Here is a 20595-nt window from a genome sequence, read left to right as displayed (position 1 = left end):
TATTTGACATACAGAATGCATTCTCATTTTTCTCGATTTCACAAATGCACTGAAAGCTCACCTCACCACCCATCGATCAGAAACCAATAAATATATATAATGTTGACTTCACATAACAAGCATTAACCCCCTCTTTCTTATCCGCCATTAAGAATGGAGTAGTGGCTTAAGTTGACTTTGTCCCATTGCTACTGTTCTGTGTCTATAGAAGGAGCTCTTCTGCCAAAGATTAGATGGTCCTTTCACTAGTGTTAGAGCACATGACAAACAGCTGATGGGAAGCTATTACCTCCAACAAGGGATTTATTTAAATTTGGGCCACCAGTATAGCAACATACCAGATTTCAGCCAAACACCCACTCCAAATAATTGCGGTTATCTACTAAGATCAGTTTGGTCATAGTTTGTTTGACATCAACAAGGAAGCTGTAATGCACATGTTTTTTCTAGTGCACCTCTGAAACATCACAACACTAGACGGTGCTGGCCATGTTAAGCTGCAAACAATTGTCTTTTAGGCAAAGGTCTGCTTTACCTTTGACGTTTTAAATTTGAGGATTTGCTGAGAATTTCTAACATCTGAGTCATGGGCTGATGTACATCATTCATCTGGATGCTGTTCACCATGTTCTTCAAGAGGCCCTGGTTGAAGGCTTCTTCCTCTCTTTGAGGAAAATGAACAAGGGGGTACTTTGGGGCTGCAAAGTAAAAAAAAAAAAAAAGGATGTATTATAAATGCACAAAAACATCATGGAACATGAAGACAACTTGATCAGTAGACAATAACACACATATAACATATGCAGCTAGACATCGCCTCCAGTTGGTGGTTGCCAAGAAATCCCACCCCTATGCCATGCTACCCGAGTTGAAGCTGCTGCTGCTTTGAAAATGTTCACTAAATCACCCCAACAAGTGGAAGGGTACTTTGTTGCTGACTCACAGCTGTCAGTTCTACCTTTTGTTTATTTCCAGTGTATATAATTTGCTAAGTTATTTCAAGTATTTTTTATAAACTCCCATTTTAACGCTCGGTAATGAGATGTATGTAGAGGATGTGTGGTGTGATGAACTACGATGGTTAAAAGGTATCACTAAACGTCACGAATCTTGGCTCCTAACTAGGGGGTTACACATCTGGAGTTATTTTGACATACGCTCCAGGAAATGCATCTACATTGCAATGAGCAGTCACTTTTGATACATGCTATTTCTGTGTCATACAACTCATCTGCATATGGATAAAGAGAGAATATAGTGAAGAAAGATGACTGTGGCTACTGATTACATCCAATAATTATGTCAGGATAGTTTTCTACTTTTATTTCTATAGAGTTTATCTGAACTTACTTTGGGTGAAATGACATTAACTGGAGACTTCAATGATACTTGTGGTGACCTGTTGGTAGATCCACAGGGGACATGTCTTCCTGATTATTAGAATCAATGTTGTTTGTCCTGGGTCTTAGAGCTCTTTAGAGAGAACAAAACCCAGTTTCACAGAACAATGCCTTCACTTTTCATGTTCCCAGGAAGGAGTAGAATATTGATTATCTCTTAATAATTAAGGCACTGGTACCTGATTTTTAACATTCGGACAATGGGATAATTGGGATTTCTGACCATGCCCAGGTTGGCCTCACATCCCTTGAAATCTTTATCTCGGAAGAAGAGGAAACAGGTGTCATCTGCAACCCAGTCTTTGAGGATGAAGCAAAGAACAAGATTCAACAATATTTCCAGCATCATGAGTGAGTGGGAAGAAGTTCTCAAAACCAGTGTGGGGTGTTTTTGAGCCAATTCTTAGTGGCAAGCTTATTGATGTTTAACTTACTTTTGCTTCAGATGTTTGATACTCTTAAAAACTGGAATCTGAATCACATCAATTAAACCTGGTTTAATGGTGCACAGTATGGCTTGGCGCTTTAGGAAGGATTTTGGGGATTAGGTAACTGCTACAATCCTAAGGTAACAGAGCGGAACTGACCCTGCTTCACCTTAATTAGAAATCAATTAAGTTTGATATTAGAAGCAGGGCCCTTCTAACACATAGGTTAAAGATTACATTTTAGAAAACATATTTTCCAGAAATCATCACCCTGGCTGTCCAACACTTCTTAAAACAGGAGGAGAAATTGGAGGATATGGAGAAATCTATGATGGGTGGAACTTCACTTACCCAATCCCTCCCAAACTCCAGGTTACCTAACTGACTGACGTGCAGCTTGTGTCTTTTCAGCAGCAGAAAGGGGACCTTGGACTCAGATGCTGTCCAGGGTGTCAGATCCACTTTTAACACAATGAATGCCAACCAGGATGCCACGTTGATTCAGTGCTTGGCATTTGTTTGCCTCAAAGGCAAACCCAATGCCCCTGACACACAGAGGAAGGTCTCTCTGCAGGTCCAGAATTTTTTTTTTTTTAATTTCATTATCTGGATCCACCATGTTTGCCATAATGGCCCAGAGGAGGAAAAAGTAGAGGCAGGCTTCCCACCCTAAAAACATAAGGGCACGCACAACTGCGATCTGGCATATTTATGGCAGATGGACTGCATGGTCAAGGTTTCCCAAAAGCTGAGCCATATGAAACTCCGTTGTTGAAACATGGTAACGTCTACACACTAAATGGGGCTTGGGAACCATAGGTTAGGGGATGCGGGAGGAAGCCTCTCCAATTACAGCCTCAGTATTGGAAGACCCCCTCATTGTCTCCCATCATGGAAGCTTCACATCCGGTGAAGGGGTTTCATGGAGATCTTAAACAATGTTTGCATCGCTGTTCGTCTCTAGATCGACAGCCTTAGATACCTCTTTTCTGATATTTTATATGCAAACTGCATCTATGTACGAGGGTGATAGTTCATTTTTTCTCAACATTGTGCTTCCTACAGGCCATTCACTCTCATTGTCATTACTGACACATACCTATTTATTAAAATGTTTACTTCCCATGATAGTTCCAACTGGTGGAAAACACTCAAGGGAATACAATTCTTGTAGTCTTGATGCTAACAAAGCTTTTGATAGGGCAGACTGTGCCTTCTTTACACAAATACTTAATTCCATGGAGTGTGTTCTGCCTTCTCATCTTGCCTTTTAAACAACTATTTTTTATTATTAATTCTGCAGTCCATAATTAACCTCTAGGGTGAAGGGTATGCTTCCAAAGTTTACTCTAAGGTAAGGTTTCACTCTTGCCCCTTTTCTTCCACTACAGATGTCTGCTCTGGATTCTCTGCACAAGAGGGGATGATTAAATTCAGAGAAAATGGATGAGAAAATGCTTAATCTAATCATCTTTGGAATGGTAAAAGGAGAGATGCCAGGTTTTGAAACTGCCATGGGAAAACTGAGAATTAAAAATCGGAGCAAAGGCAATGTCCATTACCAGAAGTTGGAATCCTTTAGGCTGGGTATCAACATCTATCTCCTAACTATAGGTATAACTGATGGCCTCGGATCTACACAGGGCTAATTTCCCACCCTGACTTTCATATTAAAATGAGACCTTAAAAAATGAACACCACTGTTTGTGTCATGAACAGGTAGGAGTGACATAGTCAGAATTAATGTTTTGCTCCATGTTCTGTACTTGTTTAAGGACCTTTCGATTGACCAGGTGCAAATAATTGTGTCTACATTTTCTGGGAGAAAGAGAAATGACTGAGATTATGACTTCTAAAGAAGCCCAAATCGCATCACTGATTTCAAACTATTCTACCAGGCAGAACAACCGAAAATAGTAGGGAATGGTCAACAAATAATAACCGTGGGCTTAGACTGACCAGGGAGAGCACTGTGGGTCATCGGTTAGCTCCTAAGAACAGAAAAGTCCTCTAATTGTTAAATATTCTAAATAATAAGCTCTGCAATAGATTTACGGTATACAATGATAATTAGTGGTGGGACAGCCTTCTTTCAATCACCCTATTCTTTAATTCAGTTCTCGAACAAATTTAGCCGAGCAACACCATTGGCCTTTTCATAAGTGATGGGAGGAAGCCTGTACAATGCTCTTTGATAAAATCTTGGGAGGCATGAATAAGCTTTTTATCCAATGCAGACAACGTTTCAGTTTAGATGAAAGACAGGTGTTCCATTATATATAACTGAGGCACTGTTTTATCCATCTTTGCAGATAGCTGCAGTAAAAAAAAAAAACAACAAAAAACACTACTGGCCTAAGATTTATTTTGACCATGGGTCCCTGAAACAAAAGCTTTTATTTCAAATATGTACACATTTTTGGAGGTGTCTACACATACACCCAAATGAGCACACAAAATTAATTGAGAATCGACCTTGATGGCTCTTTATTCTGCTTGCCTTAAGGATGCTAAGAAACACGACAATGATGTGTACATTTAATTTTGCACCTTCAGTCTATTCTAGATTCAGAATTGTGCCATCTATTGGTTGGGTCCAGAAAGCACGTTTGATAAAAACATTTTTTTTTTATTTTGGTCATTTACCAAAAGGGGAGTCAGGCTGACACCTGATAATATCGACTTAAGTCCAAAACGCCACCATGTGACCTCTATTTTCATATTTCTGAATGATAGTATGTGTTTATAGGGATGTTGTCTTTTCTGACAAAATAAATGATGGCCCAGTCCTAGTGCTTCACAAAACACTAATTCTGTTATTTATTTGATATTTAATACAACCACTAAGACACACACAGCATCATGACTACCTTTCACTACAATAAGGCTTTGCAGATATTTATCAAGTATGGATACATAAAAACAGGATGTTGAAAGCTATTCCATCATTTGATATTGAAAGTAAATTCTAAAGAGAATTTGAGGCTAAGTTCATAACTAATTCAGTGCAGCAAAGGGAGAAAATTATGTTTTGCACGTTTAAAGACTATGGTAAAACAGCACAAATCAGTGGTTTAAAACAAATTACGATAAGGGTGGCAGAAGATAAAAGAGGAGATTATTCAGCTACAAGTTCCGGGTGGCAATACATGTCAGTTGTGTAAATGTATATATGTCGATAAAACTACGAATGCCTGCCTCTGCTTCAACATCAGATGCCAGGATATTATATCCAAATGATCTCTTGACCTAAACACTGCCAATGCATCAAAATATAACATCCTACAAGCTTTTAAAATTGTTGTTGATTATCTTTAGAATAAATAAATCAAAGCTGCTATTGATTTATTTGCAAATGTCCTGCATGGTGGCGCAGTGCTTGGCTAGCAAAAGCAAATAAAAATATATTATCCTGCCACAATGAAACACTAAAGTAGAATACCATTATCCATGGCACATGCAACAACTCCCTTTAGAATACATATAGCATAAGACTATCTACCTCCCTCCTGAATTGCAATACTACATCTTTGGAGGCAAAAGTTATGGTTTCTTACCTGTAATCCTTGATCTCTCTCAGGGGAATCTCCATGGAAATCACAAGCACTGAATAGCTCTGCCCACGTGCAGGGACCCCAGAGCAGTTCTTTTAAAGTCTTTAATTTGCCTTGCTTCATAAAGGCCAGGAGGTAGATCACAAATGTTTAATTTTGCAGCCTTAAAACAGGCTATATTACCAATAATATTTAATGACTTTACAATTTGGAAGAAAGAAGGCTTAAGCCTTTCAAAGTCATTAGAAAAAACTTAAAAAGTGACTTTTTAACCCCATTGCTGCCAGGCCTTTTCTTTCGGGTGCCAGGCCTTTCTTTTGCTATTTGGGGCAGTTTGCGCTTAGGCCCTCGTAACTTTTTGTCCACATACGCTAACCACGCCAAATTTGCGTCCTTTTTTTCCAACATCCTAAGGATTCTAAAGTTACCCAGAGTTTGTGGGTTCCCCTGAAGGAGACCAAGAAATTAGCTAAAATACAGCGAAAATGTGTTTTTTTCCAAAAAATGGGAAAAAGGGCTGCAAAAGAAGGCTTGTGGTTTTGTCCCTGAAAATGGCATCAACAAAAGGTTTGCGGTGCTAAAAGCACCATCTTCCCAGCATTCAGGAACAGGCAGACTTGAATCAGAAAAACATTTTTTAACACAATTTTGGCATTTTACTGGGACATACCCCATTTGTACTATTTTTTGTGCTTTCAGCCTCTTTCCAGTTAGTGACAGAAAGGGGTGTGAAACCAATGCTGGATCGCAGACAGCTAAACATTTCTGAAAAGTAGACAAATTCTGACTTAAGCAAGGGGTAATTTGTGCAGATCCTACAAGTGTTTCCTACAGAAAATAACAGCTGAAATAAAAAGACATTGAAATTGAGGTGAAAAAAACAGCCATTTGTTGTTCATATTGTACTTTGTAACTTTTTCCTGCAATGTCAGATTTTTTAAAGCAATATACCGTTACATCTGCTGGACTCTTCTGGTTGTGGGGATATATAGGGCTTGAGGGTTCATCAAGAACCTCAGGTACCCAGAGCCAATAAATGAGCTGCACCTTGCAATGGGATTTCATTCTATACCGGGTATACAGCAATTCATTTGCTGAAATATAAAGAGTGAAAAATAGGTATCAAGAAAAAACCCTTTGTATTTCCAAAATGGGCACAAGAAAAGGTGTTGAGAAGCAGTGGTTATATGCACATCTCTGAAGTACGGGGTGCCCATACTAGCATGTGAATTACAGGGCATTTCTCAAATAGATGTCTTATTTACACACTGTCTTACATATGGAAGGAAAAATGTAGAGAACGACAAGGGGCAATAACACCTGCTTTGCTATTATGTGTTCTCCCAAGCCTCCCGATAAAAATGGTACCTCACTTGCGTGGGTAGGCCTAATGCTCGTGACAGAAAATGCAACTCGGACAATATTTTTACATTGAAATCTGATGGGTTTTTTTGCAAAGTCCCTAGCTGTAGATTTCGGCCTCTAGCTCAGCCGGCACCTAGGGAAACCTACCAAACTTGTGCATTTTTTAAAACTAGACACCTAGGGGAATCCAAGATGGGTTGACTTCTGGGGCTCTCACCAGGTTCTGTTAACCAGAATCCTTTGCAAACCTCACAATTTGGCCAATAAAACACTTTTTCCCCACATTTTGGTGACAAAGTTCTGCAATCTGAGAGGAGCCACAGATTTCCTTCCACCCAGCGTTCCCCCAAATCTCCCGATAAATATGGTACCCCACTTGTGTGGGTAGGACTGCCGCCCGCAACATGAAATACCTCAAAACACAACATGGACACATCAAAATTATCAAATACAAAGCTACCTGTTTTTAGGGGGTGGGGGGAGGTGGGGCACATGCGTTTTTGGTCCTGGGCTCAGCAGCCATCTTGGGAAACCTACCAAACCCAAACATTTCTGAAAACTAGACACCCAAGGGAGTCCACGGAGGTGTGACTTGTTTGGATCCCCCAGTGTTTTCTTACCCAGAATCCTCAGCAAACCTCAATGTTAGCTAAAACATCACATTTTCCCCACATTTCTATGTGGGATCACCGCACCAGGACAAATGTCCTACCACCCAAAGTTCCCCTCAGTCTCTCGGTAAAAATGATACCTTACTTGTGTAGGTGGGCCAAGTGCCTGTGACAGGGAAGAGCCAAAAAACAGGTCGAAATTGAGGGGGAACCAAAGTGGGTCCAAAAGGGCAGTTTGAAAGAAATAATTTTTATGCTGACAAGTGCAGCAGAATTTTTATCGATATAGATGAGACAATGCTGGGTTGTAGGAAGTTTGTGGATTCCTGCAAACTCCGGAAGGTTCCAGCACAAAAATGTGTGATTTCCAGTCAAGATGGAGGTTTGTAGGGCATTGTGGGTAAGAAAATGGTGCGGGTGCATGTGAAGCACACCACCCTGGACTCACCCAGGTGTTTAGTTTTCAGATGTGTCTAGGGCTCGTGGATTTTTCTACATGGCAGCGTCCCAAGGTCCAAAAAGTACAGGCCTCACTCACCCTTCCAAGTGGGACGATTTTGAGAGTTAGCCAAGCTCTCATGGCCCAAATGTAAAACCAAAACCCAAAATAATCAAATGTCCTCTTGCTTCACATGGGATGAGATGTTTTAATGTGCGGGGGGGAGCTGAAAGACTGTTACCCCCTCCCCCTGGATGCGGACTGGGGGTAATTGCCCCATCTGCCCACTGGTGGGCAGAACAACTTCGGCCCCATTTATTTGGGGTGAGGGTATGGCAATACCCCCACCCTCTTATTTTGAAAAAAAAAATCTTACCTGGTCTCTGGTGGGCTTTCTGCCCCCCCTTGCGTCCAGGGCACCCGAGGGGTTAAAAACATCCTTCAAAAACTCATTTTACTTCTTTTTACACAAGAAATATATGACAATGTAGCTGTACAGGCTGCAGCACTGAAAACAATGACAATAGGACACTACGTCTTTAAGGGCACTCTGACCTCCAGAGCCCCATCATGCCCTGCAGGTCACAGTTTAATCTGTTCTTTTTAACAAATGAATTAGCAGAACAGAGTTATACTTATTTTATCTCTTCCCTCAGGAACGAGGAGGTGTTGCTTATGATTTCAATGAAGACTCCCCTGAGAGAGAACCAGGATTACAGGTGAGAAACCATTCCTTCTCTCTAATGGGATATCCATTAATAATCATAAGCAAAGAACAGATTAGCAACCTACTATTGAGATGGGAAGATAGGCATCTTGTAGATTTATTGAACATAACCAGCCCCATTGATAGAACTGTGGGTAGATTTGATGAAGAGGCAACATTTAGAATTTATCTTTGCAAATCCACTTGTATATTTTCTTTAGGTCTGAAATGGGTCTGTACTTGTTTTTTGGTAATTTGTTTTACATAAATAAATAGCAAGAACAAATTCCCACACCTCTCAGATGAGAGAGGACCTTTTCCCTCTGCATGTTACTGCAAGAGGATAGAGGCTTCTTTTTCGATAGAAGAGGGATGGTTTCTTTAGTGGAACGGAAGTTTCAGGGCACATGAATGTGAGAACGTATGCATGTTATATAGTATTCAGAACCCATTTGTTGATGGCCTTTTTTTTAACGCTTTTGTAGATAAGATGCCATACTTCCCGCAGCCGGAGTAGGTACAGAGGAGGGGGAAGAGAGGACTCATTTTTTGCCACCGGTTGGTTTAATGGCTTGAGCACATCATAGCTCACCTCCTCTGCCCCTTGGACGACTGCGCTGTTGCTGATGTTGGTTGACATGTTCATTGTTGTCACTGTTGTGCTTGAAGTTAATGAGGGGCATCTGAACCCTCTGGTGCAAGTACCAGCGGCAATAGGGCATAATAGGAATGTCTCCTACATTCCTGTCTTTTCTCTAATCTGACAGCTTTCAAAGTGTAAAGCTCGGATTTCATTTGAGACATCTCATCAGCATTAGAACAAAATAAGGGGTTTCCTGAAATCAGCAGGATCAGAATTCGGTGATGGGCTTCAGGTTTCAATCCTGTGAGTCTCAGCCAAGAAAAGTGCCAAAGTGCTACATCACGACAGTAGCCATTTGCTGCTAGAGTGGAGGAATCAGCTGCAGCACTGATGACCTGGTTTGACACATTATGCCTTTATTGACAATTTGTTGGAAGCCCTGATGCTTATCTCTGTGAACAACATCAAGAATTGTTGAATGGAATCTCACAGAGACCTATCATAATGCCCTAGGAGAGCAGTTATGCTACCAGCTTCAAAGAAGCCTCATAAGTCCCATAGACTTTTCTGCCCACCTAATCCCATTCTTTGCTTTCCGAGTCAGACGGGACAGTAGATGATGAACTGTGGCTTGAAGTTTTCCGAGCAACTGAGATGACGACAAATTCTGGAATAGGATCTGAACGAACAAAACAAATGGATACTGTTCTGCTGGTCTGTGTTTTTTTTTATGTAGGTGTGATGGTGCCTTTACAGAAGCCTGTGTAAGAAACAAGCTGCTCCATAGCTGGTTCTAAGAGACCTGGAACCAAAAATATCAAAGGTCTAGCTGCAGATCGTCGATGAAGTGTTAAAAAAAATTACAGACGTGAATGCAGCAGTAGTCGGTAAATCAATATTTAATTTATTAGCACTCCTAATAAGTACCTCCTGGAAGGTGTTAATATCATCCATGGGAGATATGCTCGCTGGGGGAGAATCTGTTAAAGTTTACCAATATAGTCCTGAAGAAGATGTGGTATGACGAGATTGTGAGGATATCGATCCTGATGTAGAATATATTCTCCATCTACAGAGTGAATGTCTGTGAAATCTTGAGCAACGCGGACAGTGGGATCTCTATCTTGACCTACGGCTGAGAGTTCTGGTCTGATGGGAGTGAGATCAATGGTGCATTGGTGTAGGTGCCAATGATACAGAGGACTGTGGTGGCCGAGGAGTAGCTGATGGTATTGGCAGCAGAAGTATATCTGGAATCACTGGTTGAGGGGAGATGAATGTGGAGGAGTGGATTCCATTGGTGCCTGATGTGTTGGTAAATCTGGAATGGTCACTGCAGAAGTCAGCATTGATGGGTAACAGACTTACGAATAATCTGAGTCAGAGTCTGATGTAAGTCTGTGCACTTTCATCCGTGAAAGCCACTTCGCTGTCTTGGTCAGAGAAGTTGTATGATGTCTCAATGTCAAAGTTCTCAAAGTCGCATGGTGTCAACAGTGCTCTCTTCCTTGAACTAGCTCCTGACACCAAGCAAGTAGATGCTATACTTTTTCTCGACGTCTTTATCTTTGACATCGAAAGGGAATGTTGTTTTTCACCAGATCATCTCCTTTTGGATTTCCTTCTGCGAGAGTCCTCAGATCGTGACACAGTGGCATTGGTAGCAGGAACAGTCTCTCCTTACCCTTCTGAAGTCTCTCCAGCCAGCTAATCTTACTTTTGCTGTGCTCCATTTGGACATTAAAGCAAATCTTCAATCTTCCCCTCCAAGTGTGCCTTGAAAGGGTCTTACAGTGATGACACATCTTGGGATTATGAGAAACTGGCAAAAATAGAATACAGATCCTGTGCGGGTCTGTCTTTGCCATTTCTCTGCCACACTCTGGGCAGTACGCAAAAAGATGGGATCTTTAAAAAAATCAGACATATTTCTTGGCAGAAAAACATTGAATAATACACTACGCCTTTAAGGACGATCAGTTAATCACTTTATAAAGCAACAGATGAAAAAGTTTGAGAGAAAAAAAGTCTTAAAAAGCAGAGTTCTGCTCAAGGATCTTGTCAGCAGGAGCCAGAAAAAAGAATTGAGTAAAATGTTCTAGGAAAATGCCCCTTATTGACATGGTCATCCCCATTTTTTGCTTAATATTCAAAGCGATGTTGACAAAGTGCACTGAGTTCCACACCTTCAACTGAGTGGGCGCCCTCTTCGTCCAAGAACTGTGCAGCACCATCAACTGTTCCATCGAGTCCGCAACCTTCCGGGAAGACTGGAAACATGCCGAGATCAACCCTCTATTGAAGAAGCCCTCCACCGACCCGAAAAAGTACAGACCCATCTTACTGCTCCCTTACCCAGCCAAAGTCATTGAGAAGGCCATCAATGCCCAAGCTCACAGAATTCATCTAGACCACCCACATCCTGGACCCCTCCCAATCTGGATTCAGGAGCAACCACAGTACTGCAACTGCACTCCTCGCAGTCACGGATGACATCCGCACCCTCCTCAACCGTGGCGAAACAGCAGCTCTCATTCTCCTGACCTCTTCGGCACTATCTCTCACACCACCCTCTGCACCAGACTACATAACACCGGCATCCGTGGCAAGCCCTTCAGTGGATTGGCTCCTTCCTCACCGGCTGAACCCAGAGAGTCAGGCTCCCACCATTCACCTCGTAACTGATGGAGGCCAGCTGCAGAGTCCCCAGGACTCCTACCTGAGCTCCACCCTTTTCAATATCTACATGACCCTGCTTGCTAACATTGTCAGACACCATGGTCTCAACATCGTCTCCTATGCCGACAACACCCAGCTGATTCTCTCCCTCACCTACGAACCATCAACAGGTAAGAACAACTTCCACAACAAAATGAAGGTAGTCCCCACCTGAATGGGAGCCAACTATCTCAAGCTCAACTCTGACTAGACTGAGGTCCTCATCCTGGTATCCACCCCCTCTGCCTGAGTCGACTCCTGACACTGATAGCCCACAGTTCATGGCCCCCCGCACCCCACCGACGATGCATGCAACCTCGCATCATCCTTGACTCCTTGCTCTCAATGGCCCACCAAGTCAATGCCATCTCATCCTTGTGCTTCCATATCTTTCACCTGCTCCGAAAGATCTTCAAATGGATCCCCATGAAGGCAAGAAGAACAGTCAGCCAGGCACTCATCAGCAGTAAGCTTGACTACGGCAATGCACTCTATTCCTGCATCACTAAGAAACTCCAAACAAGACTCCAGAGAATCCAGAACGCCGCCGCTAGACTCATCCTGGACATCCCCCACTATAGCCACATCACCGCACACCTGAGAGACCTCCACTGGCTACCGGTCAACAAAAAAAATCACCTTCAAGCTCCTCTCACATGCATACAAGGCCCTATACAACATCTGACCCACCTACCTTAACCACCGCCTCTCCTTCTACACTCCCATTAGACAGCTCCACTCAGCTGGCTGTCACCTCCTCTCCAAGAACTCAGCCTGAGAAGATCCTTCTCTTAACTCACTGTGCAGACCTGGAACACGATGCCTTCTCCACTTCAGGCAATCACCCTCGCTGATCCAGTTCAGGAAAGACCTCAAGACCTGGCTCTTCGACTGATACACATCCTTCCCTCCAGCGCCTTGAGACCCTCCAGGCGATAAGCTGCTCTTTGTAAATACCTGATTGATTGATTGGGTTCTGCTAGCCAGGCCCCCAGTGCCAGATCTTTCCCTAAAACTGTAAACATTTTCTCCAATTGGCACTACCTTTGGCACTCCTGTAAGTCCCTAGTAAATGCATACTGCAATTGCAGGCTGCGTGTCTTGGTGCATCTAAAAGTAATAACACAACATGGCACACAGACGGTGTTGCCTTGCCCACTTACACTGCATGCAATATATGTAAGTCAACCCTACAGCAGGCCTTCCAGCCCCAAGGTAGGGTGCATTATATTACCTGTATGGACATATGGGCAGATATGCCCCTGCCATGTCATTGTTGATTCTCAGACATAGTAAGTGATCTAGGAAGCCAACTGCTGGGGTGCTAGCTGAGTGAGACTCCTCTCTCTGGCAGTCAGGAACAAAGCTGCTCTGGCAGAGGTGTTAACACACCCCTCCCAACAGGATGACATGAAAATCTGAATTCCAAGGCAGGGGGCTTCAAACTGCTCACTCCCATGGTATGCAGATCTGGCTTCCCTCAAAGTAGGAGATGCTGCCCCCCACCCACGGCCCATTTGACACCTGGACTGGTGGGAAAATTAGTAGTCAGAAGGGCGTATCCACCACTGAGATTAGTTCTACCCCTAAGGTGAGCTGCCTGATGTGGACACGAAATCTGAAAGTCTGCCATCTTGGTAATGGCAGAACTAGGAACTCTTGAGACAGGGTTATGCCCACTCCCCACAGGAAGTGGTCTTATAAGAGCCCATTGACTACAACCCTACACTTACCTAATGCCCCTAAATTCAGTATTTAGGAGAGCACCAGAAAACAAGATCCTGCAGACCTGAAAGAAGACGATGGACCCTAAATAGATGCAAAACCGAGAACTGATGACCAGTGATTGACTCTGCGACAACCCTGCCAGCTTGCCTGCTGACTTCGACAACTATGCCAAAGATGCCTTGTTCTGCTGCTGCTTGTGCCTCCAAAGGCCTGTGAGGAATGCTAGCCTTCATCCCAAGAACCTGGGATTCCCATGGAACAGTGGAACTGCTCCCTTGCATCTTGCAGGAATCTCAAGAACTGAGAGGACTGCGGACTGCCAAAACCCAACAGTGGAAAGCACCACTACACCCATGCCGCCTAGCCCGAGTTGAAGTGGGTCAATGGTGTTAGAGTGGTTCCGACCAGGTACTCCAAAGACGAAGCACACCTTGAGTTTCCCCACTGTGGACTTTCCGACAACGCCTGCAGGCTTTTTCTTCAGGCCCTTCTCTACCGCGACGGCCTCCGGTGACGGAAAGCAGACGGTCTAGTTCACCTCTGCACCCGTCCACCCCGGACCGAGGAGAAGAGGACCAAAGGATTTCCCTATTGTAGGAAAGTCACTCTTTTTGGCATGGTTACCCCCACTTTTTGCCTGCTATCAGTATGCTTGGACTTTTTTCACTGAGATCCTGCTAACCTGGACCCCAGTGATTGTGCTCTCGCCCTCTAAATTTGGTTGCTTAGGACTTTGCACACCCCAAATTCGGCATACGGGTGCCCCCATATAAGTCCCTAGCATATGGTACCTAGGGGACGTGGGTACACCTTTCTTTTCTCCTTGGTCCAGGGCGGCTGGGTGCAGAGGTGTCTTTGACTGTCAGGTTTCTGTCACTGGAGGCAGTAGCAATAGAAGGGGCCTGCAGAAAGAGACTGCAGGTGTGGACAGGGGGTCCAGTCCAACTGAACCAATTGGGCTCAGGTCTCACAAGGCGCATGACATAGGTGAAGAAAGCTGGCCTGGTGAACACCTAAAGTGTTATCACCTTATTACAGGTCCAGGGATCCCATATTAGTGAAGAGTAGGCAGTGTCTAGGAAGCCAGGGCTCTTTAGGGGTAGCTGTGGATGAGCAGCCAAGAGTTATCTAGGAGACATGCCAAGCTTATGCAATACCACTACAGTCACACAGTACTATCATACATGAAAGAACCACACAGTGTTATAAAAATAAGGATACTTTATTAGAGTAACACAAATACTAGAATACTAATAGGCAGTCCCCCAACTGGAGGTAAGTAAACACACTATTATATACACATTAGCAATCATTAAAGAGCATAAAAAGCAAAAAGCATTGGCAAAAGTAATAGAAGATAGTGAAGGCCCTAGGGGAGGGCTGAACCATATATTAAGAAAGTGGAATGCGAAATACAGTCCCCCACCCAAGAATGTGGAATCGATAGGGGGGAACTGGAGGAACTAGGAAGCCCAAGAGGTGAGTACCAGCGTGACCCCCAGCGACAAGGGGTGCAGAGGTAAGTACCTGTTTTTCCCCAAAACTAACAGGAGGCCTTAGGAAAAGGATTGTCCAAGACCCAAACAAGACTGGAAGAACCTAAAGGTGGATTCTGGCAGAAGAGGACCTGCAAAGGAAGACCAAGTCCAGTTTGTGATGGAGTGTCCGATTGTGGCAGGAGCTACTGCCCACCCTTCTGTGGATGCAGGACCAGGTCGGCGGGAGACGAAGACCAGCTGTGCAGCACAGGAGCTGAAGAGCAGTCCCTGAACTGATGTGGGTGGGGTCTCACATCGGCTGTCGGGTTGCAGAGGGTCAGTGGTACAGGAATACCACCAACAAGCCTTAGCAAATGCAAAAGAGGAAGAGGAGTTGCAAGGCTGAAGAGGACCAGCAAGGCCGAGGGGAAACAACCCTTGGAGGGGAGCCTGAGGTGATCCTCAGCGGTAGGAGGAGTCACAAGAAGAGAAGGCAGCCCCCATAGGCAACCCACTGTGAGGCCCACTCTGCACACCTGAAGAGGAGTCCCACGTCGCTGGAGCAGCAGAGAGGAGACTGTGCTTGACAGGAAGCAGTGCTTGGGACGGGGGCTACACAAAGCATGAAGATCCCTTGGAGGAGGAGCAAACAAACCTTCGTAGCTGCAAGAGTTGCAGTGCACAGGGGTACTGTCCTGCAAGGAGAGGCAAGGGCTTACCGTCTCCCAAGTTGGACAGCTGGCAGAGAGGACCAAGGGGACCACTCCAGACCACCACCTGTGATGCATGATCCACGTAGTTCTGGAGGAGAGCAGATCCATGCAAACCTCGTCATTGCAGTTGGTGCCTGCAGATGCAGGGAGTGACTCCTTCACTCCAAGGGAGACTCCTCCTTACTTCTTGGTTAAGGCTGGAGTCTCGTCGACCTCAGAGAATGCACAGTCAGGGAAATGTTGCAGTTGCTGAAAGAAGCTGGAGAAACAATGTTGCAAAGCAGAGTCGTCGCTAGAGTTGCAGATTGTCAGTTTCTGAAGAGTCCATTTGCGATTCCAGGGGCCAGAAGGTGAAATAAACAATGCAGAGGAGTCTTGCTGGAATCTTGCACCTCAAATCTGAGGACCCACCAAAGAGGGAGACCATAAATAGCCCAGGAAGGGGGGAGTGGTCACCTAGCCGGGTGACCACCTATCAGGAGGGGGCTGTGACGTCACCTACCTGACCTGGCCACTCATATGCTCCCAGGGGCCTTTGCACATCTTGGATTCAAGATGGCAGAACTAAGAGGCCACTTAAAGGAGCTCTGGGCACCACCCCTGGGGTGGTGATGGACAGGGGAGTGTTCACTCCCATTTCCATTGCCTAGTTTCGCGCCAGAGCAGAGACTCGGGGTCCCTGAACCGGCGTAGACTGGTTTATGACGAAGGGCACCAAATGTGCCCTTCAAAGCATACTAGTGGCCTGGGGAGGCTACCCCTCCCAAGCCATGTAACACCTATTTCCGAAGTGAGAGGGTATTACCGACCCACCCCTCTCCCAAACAAAATCCTTTGTTATGCCTTCCTGGACTTGAGCTGGTCAAGCAGCAGGAGGGCAGTAACCTATCTGTGCGGTGGCAGCAGCGCGGGCTGTCTGGAAAACTCTAGAAAACTGTTAGGAGCAATACTGGGGTCCTCTAAGGAGGCCCCATAGTCCATGGAATCATAAAAACAATACTGGCAACAGTATTGGGATATGATTCCGACATGTTTGATGCTGCATCCTGTATAGCTACATTACCAATTATAACCCCTTCTCTTACTTCAAAGAAAAGTAAAAAGAGTTTGTGAAGGATGTTTTTCAAAGGTTACTAGGACTCAGCATCGCCTTTTAACACTGTACCAAACATTTTTTTATTGTTTGGAGACAAAGATTAGATGAACTGTTCTATTCTGCATGACCTGAATCTCTAGGTCACTTTCAGAAAAAGGTGGATATAACCGTATCAATACTCTAGTGACTATAACAGACTGAATTTGTGAGTGTTTATAAGTGGCAGAGAGAAACCGGGAAGTTTTCTCTATCAACCCTCCTTCTCTCTCTCTACCACTAGAGGTTTATTGTTTGGTGTTTAACATTGGCAAGACATCCTCAGCACATTTGCCCTTGTTGACGGAGTAGCATGGCTCGTTTCCTGGGTCTACCATGGAGAATGAGGATTGTTCAAATTAAGGTCTTGGGAAGACTGCACACATTTGACAAGATACCATATCAGAATTCATCTTGTGGCATAATCACACGTAACAAAAATTAATTAGTAAGTCTACCTTCGCGCATTGTCTCATTTGCATGCAAATTTGCAGGAAAACCATGAAGGTGATAAACACAGAAGATCTTACCCTGCGTGTTCCAAAGGATGTAGAGGGGCTGCCAAGGGTCACGGTGCAGCTTTAGATTGTCCCAGAGCATCTGAATAAGCACAAACTTGCTGTTCTCTGACATACATTCCCGGGGAATCTAAAGAGAGACATTTATGAATTAATTACAGCAAAGCTACTTCATCATCATCATCGTTTGCATTTACAAATGTAACAAAAACGTAGTTATCTGTAACGTAATTAGTTCACTGTGGCAATGCTCTTACATTATTACCATCTGCTGAGGTTGTCTGTTATAGGTAAGATTGGTTAAGCTATTTATGTTATGGTGATTACTTGCATAGAAAGTATGTTGCTATCAAAAGGCAGAAGAGGGACAAAGGGACATGGGGGAGAGTATGAGAAATGTAAAGAAGGCATAGGGGAGAGGGAGGAATGAAACATGATGGTATGCTGTCTTCTATGACACTGATCCAGTCTAAAATGGTATCTAAATCCAGAAGGTGAGCAGTTATCACCCAATATTGAACATTTATTTGAAATATAGACTCCTTGGCACAACTTCACTTTGAGTAGAAACAAACTTAGCTCAAGCATTCTTTTAGGCACCCATGCAAGAATACTAAGGCAAAAAAGTACTACACAACACAGCAATTCCTGTAGGCTTAAGACGCCAACGGAGAAATTAAAGAAAGAATATGGTATACTCATTGGATGCTGAGGTAATGTTTTAGTGTGGGGTGCAATAAGAAAATCGCAACCATTTTCTGTTCACTCTTTGTTTAGCGCTGCAGTATCCTAACAGCTTGGATGAAAGACACATTTTTCTCCAAACATGGTGAGGTAACTATAGGTTAAAATGAGGAACCATGCACAACCGGACTGCCCTTATATTCCACTGGGCATTTTCCTGGTGGACTGGCGCCATAACTCCCTTGCTTTTGAAAACCCAGGGTCATTGCTGGTGCATCTGTCACTTTCCCCAGCTCCCTGAGATTAACTGCAGTCAGCATAGGTAGGTTTAAGGGAGGGAGGTAGAGAGAATGGGTGAGACAGAGACCATTCTCTGACAGACAGAGTAGGTGAGAAAGAGAATGGATGGGTGGAAATTGAGAGATAGGGCAAGAAGTGGAAGGAAGCTGGGCCCAATCCAGCCCTGGAACTAAACATAACTATTAAAGTACTAAAGAAGAGATAAGTAGGGCAGTGCTGCTCATTTGATTTGATCCAGGGACCAGATGTGATTGACAAATGAAGATGTACAAAATTAATTCTGCAAGTGAAGCTACAGCCAAATGTGATGATAGTTTGGCATTTGAAGAGAATGGACAGTACAGGAAGTTTCCATTCCACAGGAGAATGGTGCACAACCAGTAGAAGCCATTTACCAAACAAAAAGCACAACTTGGGCACTGGGATTCTCCTAAATTACAGAGAATCTTATGGGTGGGTCCTCCATTTCAGATAGACTGACTCAGCCACATAAAAGTGCAAAGGTTACTGCTTGTACAGTCTTTTCTCTCTACCTAGTGCAGGAAGGATACCAAGGTAAGGTCCATCAGTCAGTCATAATAGTTTATTTCGATTAATAAAAAAACATAAAAGCTAATTTGAAACAAAAAATAATAAAGCAATGAAACATCAATTTGTTAAACACATAAATGCAATAAAACAGCAGGTAATTGCATTCACTGTAGGAATATCATACAACAAATCAAAATAAGTTACTTGCCTATAACCGTAGTTCTCCAGTATTGTTATCTTTCATAGATTCCCATGCTTGAATATTCCCCTTCGTCAAAGTGGGAGTCCCACGCTACCATACTAAAGCAGTATATATCAGTATCATAGGCTATAATGGGTATGAGAAGTCAGTTTAATAACCTATCTACATCCTTTTTTTAATTTTTTATAAAGGGCCAAACTTGACCTATACCCAATCAGACAGCACCCTCCAACAGAGGCTGATTCCCTCAGATTTTCGAGCACTAGTGTGATCTTAGTTCTTATGAGAGAGGGAGCCTCTAAGGGAAGGAGGGTGGGTTGCATGTGAATCTATGAAAGATACCAACACTAGAGAACTACAGTCACAGGTAAGTAACTTATTTTGTTCTCCAGTATTGAATCTTTCATAGATTCACATGCTTGAATCAGAGTAACAAGAAATACAGCAAAGAAAACATATGGTCCTCATCGTTAAACACAACTAGGGGATAGAGGGAAAAAGAAAGAGGCTCACCTTATTTAAAGAGATGTCGTAACACGGTCCGTCCCACAGCTGCATCAGTTTTATGGCTCTCATCCAGGCAATTATGCTTTGTGAATGTGTGCCTGCTGGATCATGTTGCTGCTCTGCAAATGTGGTGAATTAGCACACCAGCAAAAACAGCCGTCGATGTGGCTCTGCTCAGCAGCAAAGGTTTTCTGTTTTGTGAGTGGCAGCAATCCATCTACTGATGCATTGTTTTGTTACTAAGAGACCTTTCCTAATATCTCCGTATGCCAGAAATAACTGGTTTGATTTTCTTATGAGATGGGTCTTGTGGAAATAGAACTTGAAGCATTGTTTGATGTCTAGAGATTTCTCTGCTGGCCTCTTGAGGATTTGGGAAAAAAGTTCTGAGAACCACTGGTTCATTGAAGTGGAAGTCCGATGGTACCCTCGGAATAAACTTAGGGTTTGTTCACAGGATAAGTGTTGCAAACTGTAGAAAAGGTTGCTTGACGGTAGAAGCTTGTATGTCGCTTAACCTCTTAGGAAAAGTGAGAGCCAGTTGGATCGTCATTTTCCAGGTAAGATATTTTAGATCTGATTTATGACTTGGTTCAAATAGTGGCTTCATAAGCTGCCCCAGGACTATGCTGAGGTACCACAATGGTGGAGGGTTTCAAACAGGTGGAAGTCCTGAAGAGGCGCTTGAGGAATTGTTTAATAAAACACGCAGACCACAAAGAAGGTGTATTATTGGCGCATCTGAATCTTGAAATTGGAATGAGACAATATGGATTTGGCTAGGTGTAGCAGGTACAGAAGAATTTGTTCTGACGGTGTTGTAACTGGATGGATGTCAGAGGATATGCACCAAAGGCAGAATGCCTTTCCATTTGAATTTATAGGTTCTGTTCATTGTGTAAGTTCTTGCCTTGGCCAGTACTTTCCTGCAATCTGATGGGATGGATAATGAGGAGAATTCATTGAATTCAGAATCCAGGCTAAACGCAACGATGTTG

The 20595-nt window shown here is 43.6% G+C and overlaps 1 protein-coding gene across 5 annotated transcripts in view; it reads right to left on the bottom strand.

Moving 5' to 3' along the window:
- The window catches only part of DENND4A (DENN domain containing 4A), a 518288-nt gene that overhangs the window by 4976 nt on the left and 492717 nt on the right, over positions 1-20595 (bottom strand). For all 5 annotated transcript variants that reach the window (XM_069222901.1, XM_069222904.1, XM_069222905.1 and 2 more), the window contains 2 exons: positions 17386-17503; positions 536-698 (listed from right to left, as the gene is read on the bottom strand). In XM_069222901.1, coding sequence (XP_069079002.1) covers positions 536-698; positions 17386-17503 — 281 coding nt within the window. The remainder of the gene's footprint in view (positions 1-535; positions 699-17385; positions 17504-20595) is intronic.

Source organism: Pleurodeles waltl, chromosome 3_1 (genome assembly GCF_031143425.1).
Source record: "Pleurodeles waltl isolate 20211129_DDA chromosome 3_1, aPleWal1.hap1.20221129, whole genome shotgun sequence".
Lineage (NCBI taxonomy): Eukaryota > Metazoa > Chordata > Amphibia > Caudata > Salamandridae > Pleurodeles > Pleurodeles waltl.
The sequence above is the reverse complement of the archived record's forward strand: the minus strand, read 5'-3'. Positions and strand labels throughout refer to the sequence as shown.